The 11334-nt window shown below is 31.7% G+C and overlaps 1 protein-coding gene across 1 annotated transcript in view; it reads right to left on the reverse strand.

The window, feature by feature from the left end:
- Positions 1-10766, reverse strand: part of LOC115889820 (lachesin-like) — a 78708-nt gene extending 67942 nt beyond the window's left edge. The window contains exons 1-3 of the mRNA XM_030909898.1: positions 10682-10766; positions 9166-9300; positions 2110-2223 (exon numbers count right to left, since the gene is read on the reverse strand). Of these exons, the coding sequence (XP_030765758.1) occupies positions 2110-2223; positions 9166-9300; positions 10682-10766 (334 nt within the window). The remainder of the gene's footprint in view (positions 1-2109; positions 2224-9165; positions 9301-10681) is intronic.
- Positions 10767-11334: the final 568 nt, after the last annotated feature.

Genomic DNA, 11334 nt, shown 5'->3' on the forward strand with positions numbered 1-11334 from the left:
TCCTTATTTCAGTCAAATAACTATCTACTCAACATGTTTATTTTTAGTCAATAATGACACGTATTCACTATCTCCATTCTAAATATCTTGAGAACGGTTGCTCGTAGCGATTTTTACCAAGAGACATTTTTTACGTATAAAATTACGGAAATGTATATTTTTTCACTCAGTAGTTTTATATAAGTACGGATGAAAAGTTATTACTGTTCAAAACAGTTAAAATACATGTAGCTGGCGCCATCTACAAATAGGAGTCATTTTGACATCAAAATCAAATTTTTCATGTCAAAAAACGTCCAGACACCAATTTTCATCCAAATATTGATGTTACTTCAGATATTATTTGGAAAATATCGAAATAAAAATGAGACTTCTGCACCCTGTATCTCCGAAACTGAGCATTTTAGGACATATATTTATATGAACTTTTTTTCTTACTTTTATCAGTAGAATTTGCTGCCGGAGTTTCCGGAATACAGTTTGGACCACCCTGTATACATTAGATCATTACATATTATCTACTTGCTTTAAGAGTCTCTGGTTGAAAAATCGACCGCCATCACCCCACTCACTTTTGTTACCTTTTTGAAAAATCTTATTAAGAAGATAATATGCTCCCTTTGTGCTAGTTTATATATTTTTGAAGCCAACTTGATCAAACTAGAAAATCATTACTACTGCCCTCTAAAAGATTAAGTGTAAATAAACTGTATTACTTTTGTTATAGTAATATATTTAACTGTCATGCTCCTTCATTTTTTTAATTTTATGCTAATAATTTTACCAGCATTTGAAGCATCTAAAAAAGATCAATTCGTCTTTAGAAAAAACAAATAACATTAAAATAATGTAATAAAAAAGTTTGGTCTTCAAAAAATTGACAAAGGCTGATGTTTACACTTGGTTTAAAAAGGAGATATATACAGGGTGTTTCAAAACAAATGCGAAAAACTTCAGGGGGTGATTCCTTGTTTGAAATAAAGGGTAGTTTGCTACATAAACGTTGGGTCAAAAGTCAACCATTAGGGAGATATCGCGGTACAAAGATGGCGGAAAAATAATGTTTTTATTTTTTATCTTGAAAACGAAAAGAGATAGACTAAATTTTTATGGAAGCATTACTGTTATGAAAACACACTTTTTGGTAATTTTTTCACTTTTTAAAATGAGTGGAAGGGGTTGAAACTACTTGTTTCAGCTAACGAGCGAAAGAGGCTCCATCAAACACATGCAAAAATTATTTGATGGTTTGTTTAGTTTAGAAACTTTTTTATCTCTTGTATTTTTTTTGATAGTCTGCCGATTTGAAATCAAATGCGAACTGCAGGATGTATCTTGTGCGGTAAATAAAGTTTATATTTTATCTGAAAACGAAAGAAAGACCATAGTTCATTATGGTAAAGAACGACAAAGAATTTGGTAATTTTTTCACTTTTTAGTGAGGAGGTTGAATCTAATCTACCTTGTTACTTGAAATTTAAAGAATCTTATCAAACACATGCAAAAAATTAATTTGATGGTTTAGGTTGTTTGTAGAAATTATCTCTGTATTTTTGATAAAACTCGCCGATTTGAAATTAAAAAATAAAATGTAAAGCATTACATGTCAGGACAAAGAACATTTTATTTTTTAATTTCAAATCGGTGAGTTTTATCAAAAGAACACAAGAGATAAAAAAGTTTCTAAACAAACTAATCTATCCAAATTAAAGCATTTGCATGTGTTTGATAACATTTTTCTTTAAATTTCGTTAACGAGAATGATAGGGATAGTTTATTTCAACCCCTTCCACTCATTTTAAAAATGTGAAAAAATTACCAAAAAGTGTGTTTTCATAACAGTAATGCTTCCATAAAATTTCATTAGTCTATCTCTTTTCATCAATTTAAAATAATAAAAAAAACTTTCTTCATCCATCTAAAAGCATTTGCATGGTTTGATATTTCCAAAAAGTTGTTTTCGAGAATTCCAACTGTTTATGCAGTCAATCTCTTTTTTTTTCAGATAAAAAATAAAAACATTATTTTTCCGCCATCTTTGTACCGCGATATCTATATATATATAATGTTATTTTTTATTTAAATGAATGTTTCTGGAATTCTGTTTACCTGGTGACTCGATGGTTGGTGATGGTAGTACTCGCAAACGAGGATCGGGAGAAACTTTTACTGGGCCAGCTGTCAACACAGCAATTCCACGTTTCCAAGCTAGTACATAGCTCCCTGTAAAGATTAAATAATATGTAGAATATTATTATTCACCTCAGAGCAATACAGCAAAGTATTCCTCTAATTTTAATTAAACTGAATTATAATAAAGTAAAGAGTATCTGAATACGTGATTCTCGTAGGTGTTTAAAATGCTTTAGTGACTGCATATGTTACATAGTTTACGAAAATTTTTATTTAAACACGAGAACTATAAAAAGTTTTACCACGTAAAGTACACGATATTTTATTTTATTTTCATACATAAAAGATGACCATAACCAGCGCGTCATAAAGTTATATTCTCAGTGTTTAATAGTAATGCATGAAGATAATAAAACAAGAATTTAAATCCACATTTACATTTAAATATAACACTGGGAGTAATATTTCTAACAATAAATAATATGCGACACCAAAATATCGACATCTAACTTGTTTACTAAAGTTTGAAACATTTTTTAGAATGGTTTAATAAAATATAGCATCTAAAAACCACTTTATCGTTAAAGTGCATATTTTCCCGATAGTTTCTTTTTTGACCAATGTTAATACCCAAGTAGCATCTATCTGACTTCGAACTAAATCTGACCTGAAGCGACGTCAGACTTTGTGCAAATTTAGGTCGGGTGCTGGTGATACGACCGGTGACGTCGCTTTCCTATTAAAAGCGACGTCGTTGGATCCGAGTCGGTAAATCCAACGATCTGTCGACGTACAAAATAACAACGTACCATTTTTATTAATTTCCCAACGTCGTTTCCACGTTGGCTTGCACGACGTACATATACTTGAACTAGCCCGACGTCTACCCTTTGTCCGAATAGGATACGTTTCACTGATAATCCCTAAAGTAACGTCCAATTATATTTTGTTGTATTTTATGTTCCTATTTATAACCTAATTTACGTATCTCTATTTACGTCCGTAAATACAATTAAGTAGCATTTGCGGCCTAATGAACATCATGAACATAACCTAATAAAAAGTTTTTGTAAACAAACTTAATTTTTTTATTATGCCTAAAAAAGCACTAAAAATGCATTTATACATTCATCTACATTTTACAGAAAGAGGTCGAGGCTTTTGCAAAATAATAATAGTAGTAGTGATGTCTTCCCTCCACCCACGAATGCTTTTTATCCGGAAGAGATGCTGCATTACACTGGTGCATCTTAATTTTATTTTTAGCTTAGGAAACCAGCAGACCCCATCCTCCTCCCACATGTGAGGTACTGGTTCCAATTCTTTTAAATTTTGGATATATACTATCTTAAAAAAGTGGCTACCCATTTTTTGAAGGAGAAAACAAAAACTAAAATATAGTTGCACAGATCCACAAATCACTGATACGCAAAGTGAGGTTACGTGGCGTACGTTGGAATTATATACGTCATAATTCATAATACGATTGCCGGTCGTCCGGTTTGATGACTTCGGTCGTGTGAGACGACTAATGTTGGAGACCCGGTCGGAATTGGTATATTGGTAGTTCATATTAAGTCGGACACAGAAATCCGCCATTCTTAACAAGTATCCGATTGTCAGCCATTTTAAAATTGTTTTTTGTTTTTAAAATTTATATTCACATTCCGATTTCTAGTAAAATAATATTGATAAGGTTGAGTTTGGGGGGAACCACAGTACAGTTTTATGATTAAACCAGCTAGAAAATAAAAAAAAATATTTTGCGAGTTACTTTTTTATAGATATTTTTATTTCATAAATCTACCTAATTTTGAAGGCGCTCGTTGTTTTCCGGAGTATTTTAATCAGATATATCAAAAACGTGACTTCCGTTGACAAAACTGATGTCTGGATTAATGATTCAGAATTATTATAATATGAAATTAGGTAGGCACTTATAGTTATATTCGAGGAGTGATTATGAATCCATTTGTAATTAGGTAGTTTGGTTAGGTTTTTATGTATTCTTAGTAGCGAATATGAAACCAAACGTAACGTAAGTGCTTAGCGACGAATTTTAAGTGACTAAAATCCAACGTAATATGACGTTGGTAATTGGTAGAATTACATTCCCTATTAGGTCAGATACCGACGTCGAGGCGACCCGAATCTGTATTCCCCATTTAGGTGCAAATAAGGGTCGTCAGGCGGTCGAACCGACGTTGGTACCTGACGTCGGGTTTATTGGACGCGACGTATACCCGACGTTAGATAACGTCCAAATGCTACTTGGGTAGTTTTTTGATAATCATGTACACTTTTGACGAAAATATTAACGATTTACAGCAATTTTAGTTTTAAAAGATTGTCTTTCTTATTTATTCTAACCAACACACTTATATGAAATTGTGTTTGTTTTGGTAATGTCACTGCCATTGAGAAGTATTATCCCATCAAAAACATAGAATGTAAAAAAATTCCAAGTCTTGCAACACGAGACAGCCTCAAACTCGAGCCTCCCGGTGTAATAGCGGAATACTTTCGCTCCGCTACGGAATACTTGCTCGATATATGTTCAAGCCTAGCATTTAACATACTAAACTAAAAAAAAAAATAGGGACTTCATTACAAGTTAAAGTCTGACTAGAAAAAAATCATAATTCTTTAATTATTGTTGGTACATTGATATACAGACCGGGCCACCGTAGTAGTAACATAGGCAGAACCGGACGAATTAGCGTATACCCGTCCGCCGGATAAAAAGCAGGCAAAAAAATGCGATAAAATAAAACTAGGTAGATATGTAATAAGAATGTTTCACAATTGGTATTTATTCGTGTTTTAATAGTGTAATAGAATAATATCAAGCTCTGTAAAATTTTATCTTTTTGGTTTGTTATTCTAAGATGGGACCATTTCAGTTTACGAAGTTATCAGTCGACATAGGCAAACGAATTTTAAAAGGCCTAAGCAAATAATCTAATGATATTCAAGACACATAAACTCTCTAAAAGTACGCATATATCCTGAGAAACTAACTAAGCAAATAATACAATCTTCTAAATAATTTAAGGTCACATAAACGAGGGTAAAGTAGAACAAACATTCATCCCTTATTATCAAAACTCTATTTGACAGAGCGGTACCAGTTGTGTACCCTAGGGATATCTCAAAATAAACAACGCAGAAAAAGCACGTAGGCATGCTTAAGGAAATAAGTAAAATTAAATCATCCCCTCGCTAGAGGTTTTACATTGAAAATTAAAAGTATTAAATATATGTTTTAAAATCAGAATCCAAATGTTCCCGAGATGAATGTCTGAAAATTATAGAAATAGGATTATCTTTTTTCCGTTCCTAGAGTTAAATAGAAATAGACAAACATATGAAGAAATGAAGAGTTCATTTCTAGGCGGTTTTTTTTCTAAGGTAATCCTATGGCACGATATCATTTGTATTAGTTAAGGCTTAGATTATGAATATTATTCAGCAAATTGGTAAAAGAGTAAGATTTACACGGAAGGGTTTAAAAATTACATTTAATTAATAAATAGGACATGCTGATGCCCTCTCGGGATAAGAACCAGAAACAGGGGTGAAAGAAGTCTAGGGATCTTTCGGGGAAGGAACCCTTCGGCCAATTAAAAAGGTGCAAAATATGCATTTGGATGGGTATTCGAAGGTTCCTCAAACAGGGGCGTGCCGAAGATGTAGTAACGCCTTTCCGAGATAATACCAGCATCAGTATTTTCATCTTCAAAATTAGTTCGGTACTGACTTTTAAATTAGACGGTCGAATTTACTCCGTGTAGATCTTATTATATCTTAGATATATATTATCCAGTGGTCTTTTTAATTGTTTTAGTAAGTTCTCTATCTAAAGATTTTCTCAAATAAATTCTCAAGTTCGGAAATTCTAAACTATTCATGCTTAAAGTATTTTAATTGTTGTTTTTGGATTTTCTCTAATATTTTTCTTTATTAATGATTTAAGACTTTCTGTTTGTTCTAAGGGCTGTAGTAAAATTTAGATGTCATTCATAAGTGATTATTTTGCAATTGTTCTTTTATTAAATTCTAATTTAAATTTCAGTGAATATTTTTTTAACATATTAATTTTCTGCCAACGATAATTCTAAGAGAGATTTGAAAGTATATGCGAATTGTAGATAATTTAAATTAGACTAATAAGAAGAATATTTTGTATTTTTTTTAACTTTATCATCTCTGACTTTTAATTTCAATTCCCTAATTGTCATTAATTATTTTTGATTCAATTTCTTTCTTTTTCATTAATTATAAATGTTTTGTTGTTAAATCTTTTTCTTTATTTTTTATTTATTTATTTCTTTATATTAAATATAGTTAGGTGTTGTGAAAAATCGGCATTTTATTTCTTTATTTCACCTATTCACTAAAATATTAAGTTATTTAAAAGAACAATGTGATAACCAGTCGAGTGGTTCAATCTTAAGAATGAGTCCAAGATCGAAGGGGTAGATCTACAAGGGGATCAACGAAGTCTTCGACAGGTTCTTGTTGTTGATGTATTGCTGATGGATGTTGACGTAATAAGGTAAGTGGCAATAGAGTTTATAGTAACTGAATTTAGAAAGAGCCCTTACCAGAAAAGTGCGATACCTTTTAATTTCTATTTTTAGCTGGTTATATTCTGTTTTTATATGTAAACGATAAACTATAGTTACGCCCTGAAAAGACGGTGCTCTCATTAATCCAAGTTCTGCCTACCGCTCAATAAATTATTTTAATTATAAAAATTATATAAAGGCCACACTACCATGATAACGGACAAAATCTTGAAAGTTTTGTCACAATAGCCAAAACGAATACATAGATTCTCGCGACAGTTCTCGTGTAAAATTTATTTTTTAAGTAAAATAATGGATGTTTACGAAGTTCGTGGGAAAATTCAAATTGTAAAATGGTATTTCCAAAATAGGTCTTATCGGGATATACAAACAATTTTTCCACAAACTTTTGTAAACAGGCCAATTCCATCTTTACCTACTTTATCAAGAGTTATTAATAATTTTAAAACACATGGGTGCGTGTTCCCACAAAAACACAAAAAGCCTGATGTGTTGATTAATGAAGAACAGGAGTTAAAGCAAGTGCTCATTTGTGCTACCGCGGATCAAAATCCCACGTTTTCAAGTAATCAAATTGCTGAGGTGGTTGTCCTGCCCACAATGCCCGTATTGTTCAAGAATATTTGAACAATACTTCTCCCAACCGTTTAATTAGTGGACATGGAACTATTTTGTGGCCCGCTAGATCACCAGTAATATTTTAGTTTTTTTTGGGTTTAGAGAACTTATTTATTTTTAGTTTTGGCTTGTAAACACACTCAAATAATAAATATTTAAGTATTTTCATTTTAAATGTTACCTTAAGTGAAGGTAAACACTTAAAATGGAAATAATAAATACTCGCCACTCCTCGCGTCGTATTCCTAGTCTGTCACGACCGACCCGTCCAAGCTCAACGGCAACTGCGTACTGCCTGACCAGCCGACTAGCCGGCAGTGAATCTCGAGTACGAACGCAAAACGGGTAAACGTAAATTCGTCCGGCAACTTGCTATGTTACTAGTAGCCTGGTCTTCTCTGTATAAATTAAATCTCAAGGAGGCCACTCCGATTAATTCTAGTTTTTTACCTTCTTCTCTCGACTGGAAAGCCAGTTACCGGTAGCGGCTAGACAGTTAACTTTTAATCCATAAGTATATTTCGAGATTTTTCATTTTTTCTTTGTCACCTAAAATTCTAAATTTGAAGCTAATAGCAATAGTTGTATGTTAGCAACAATAGCTAATACAACTTCTGAACCTAAAACTATCTTTGCTAGAACAACTTTCAACGAGCATTAATAATATAACTTTTCAATGATAGTGGCATTATAAAAACAATAATAGTATATTGTTTGGTTTGGTTTGGAGTAGAAATGACACTTTTTGCGGCAAGGCTGTACGTTTGATAGACATACAGCTGAGGTACAAAAAGTCATTTTTACTCCGAATAGAAAATGTTATTTTTTTTCAAACGCCACAAATAAGTTTTTAAACAATTTCAAACGTTCCAAGTTATATAATAAGATTTAAAAGTCATAACTTGTATGTAAGTATATATCGAGAAACTATGGTTACGCTCGTTGAATTTGACACTTTATGTCAGTTTAATAATATATTTTCGTACTTTTATGCCTAGGCGTTAAATTACTTTTTTATATTGTCAATCACGTCGCAAAAAATTAATACTTTTCTAATGTTTGAAAAAAAAAATCCCTGTGTTGAACCTTTTTTAAAAACATCTTTCTAATCCGAAGAAAACTGAAAATAAACCATAGTAATATACAGGGTGAGTCTTAAATAAGTGCAAATATTTTCAGGGCTGGTAGATCTCGATAAAACAAATATATTTTCTCTTTACAGTTTCTCAAATTCCAATTCCAAAAAAGTCCAAAATAACCGAGTTATTTTACTTTGAAAATTTCCAAAAATATGTTTTATGATTAAGTTTTGAGAATTACTAGATTTTTTCTATGTTTTTTTTTCTGTTAATTTAATCTACTATCTATGTTACGATATTATAAATAAATTATGTTTTTAACTAAAAACTAAAAAAAAATTCAAACATTTTTTCAAAAACTTTCAAATTTTCAATTTTTTTTTTCGCAAAAAAACCTCATAATCGTGTTTCTGGAGTCGAAATATACTACCCCTAAAAATATTTGCACTTATTTGAGACTCACCCTGTATATGAGTAAAACTAGGTAGTAGAAATTTGTCAGTCTTAAAAAGGCTACTTCCTTAGCGAAACATGTTGTAAATTTGTTAATTAAACTGTTTCTCAATATAATGGGATTTAATAACAATTTGTTATATTTTTCGTTTGATTATGGAGTTCTACCAAGTAACGGCAGAGTCAAAATTCAATTCTAAAGTAATATCCCCCCAACAAAAACCAATAAATATATAACAAAGATAACTTAAATAACACATGCTTTCACAAAATACACTTTAAAAACTTACCAGGTTGCGTGATGCGACATGGCAGAATGACCGTCGCTCCCGAGGCTATCCTGTAGGTCTGTCCCGGGGTCACAAACGAGGGAGGCTTTCCCTGGGGAACGTCGTACTCGTTAATCTGGGGATGAGCCCGCAATTCTGCAAATCAAACAAGATCGAACGTGAGTAACAAGATTTGCTTTGCGGAGGCTAGCTCGGTTTTTTCGTGTCTTTGGTGTCAATTGTAATTTCGTTTTTATTGTTTTGATTTTATTGGAGTGAAATGATATTAAATAAAGTGAACTGTTTTTTTATTATTTGTTTTTTTACCGGAGAATAAATATTTAGGTAGCTAGTTAGGAAACAGACTATTTTGTGTTATAATTCGTCGCTCTACAAGCAACACACTTTTGACTTCATTGACAACATTTGACTAGATTCCTTCCAGAATATATTCTGGAGCTATGTTCTGGAAAAATCTATCAAGTCTTCTACGAATTATAAGTTTCATTTTTATATTGTTTTCATATTCACGAAGTCCATAATAACAGCGTTATATTTGCTCTGTAAAAGAGTATGAAAATGTTATTAATTTTTTGGAAAGTGTTTTGCTTGTAGGCCGATGAATTGGAGATTTGTAGTGAATATGAGTTACACAAAATATACATTGCCCATCGTGTTGCATAAAAGATAATTTCTAATTTTGACCAACGACAGCATTAAAAATTTACTATTAACTTTACCTTTAATCTTTGACACAATATCACAACTTACAAACCAAAACAACACCTATGCGTCTTGAACGGGATTCTCAAAGTTAGTATCTAATTTCTATCATCTCTATTTGTTGCCCAAATTCCCTCTCTCTAGGTTCCGTATAAATGTTTTAAAATCAGTAATGATTTATGTATACAGAGTGGCTTAAAACTGAGTGATTTGGATTTGACAAAAATATGTGTATTTTTAATTAGGCGGGTCATTGAAGTACTTAATACGAAGGACGCTATTTTAACTGTTATAAGATGATTCAATCTTTTTAGAATTACGTTATGCTTGTTGGGATCACATATGTATTACAAATTCTACAAGGATAATTGGTTTATTTAGATTGTTTACTAATTTATTTATTTATTTAGCGTATGGCTTTAGTACACATAAAATTACACGTTGTTATCACAGCTGTAAGTATGAAATAAAAATAAAAATTGTAAATAATTTTTTTACTAAAATATAGGAGACAAAACATCTTTAACAAATTTGATTATAGAACAATAAAAATCTAAAGATAACATAAAAAAGTTTCGATTTTTTTTAATATAATAATTATTGTATTGAGTAGTGGAATGCTTAAATTCTTTGTGGTGGGACCAGCATCTCTCTCTTAGAACCAAAAAACGGCTGGAACAGGTCTTGGTTGATTTGTGGTATGCTATGGTTGCGAAGTATCAGATCTAACAGCCGAAATGAAACGGAGACTTACAGCAGTCGAAATACATTATCTCAGAAGGAGCGCAGGCGTATCGAAAATAGACTGAATTACCAACATAGAGATCAGACACCGAATGAATGCTCCAGAGACAATTATCAACAGAGTCGAAATCAGAGGTCTCAAGTGGTTTGGCCATCTATTAAGAATGCCAAAAGATCGATGGCCGAAACGTCTCTTTTATTTTATTTTTATTTATTTTAGTCCCTCTTATTTATTTTTATTACTCTTTTATTAAAGTTCAGAACAGCATAGTTTCTTTGAAATAGTGAACATGGTTTTCTCTGCCGCGCTCTTTTCCCTTGTGAATTCCAGGTATAGTACGGCAGTTTCTCCGTTTCATTTGATAAAATAATTAGAGTTATACAGAAATTTAGCATTTGATTTACATAACCTATTATTCACCTCATGACAGTATTGCCGCCTTAGTGGTTTTACCACTAATAAAAAGCTTAAAAGTTAAAAAGTTTTGGTAAAAAAGTTTTGATAAAATTTTTGATATAAGTTACTTTGAAAGATTAGAATAGTCTATTATTTTATTTTGTATTGTTCTGTATTTCTATATATTTTATAAAACGCTTTGGTGCAACAGCTCGGTCCAAAAGCACTAAACCATTTTTTATGACCGCTGAAAAATATATAGACGTAAAAAAGCATTTTGCCGCTACTGTGCACTTGGCCAGACTAAATAATTTAAAAACCGCAGA

This window comes from Sitophilus oryzae, unplaced genomic scaffold, assembly GCF_002938485.1.
Source record: "Sitophilus oryzae breed Bouriz unplaced genomic scaffold, Soryzae_2.0 scaffold_850_pilon_pilon, whole genome shotgun sequence".
Taxonomy (NCBI): domain Eukaryota; kingdom Metazoa; phylum Arthropoda; class Insecta; order Coleoptera; family Curculionidae; genus Sitophilus; species Sitophilus oryzae.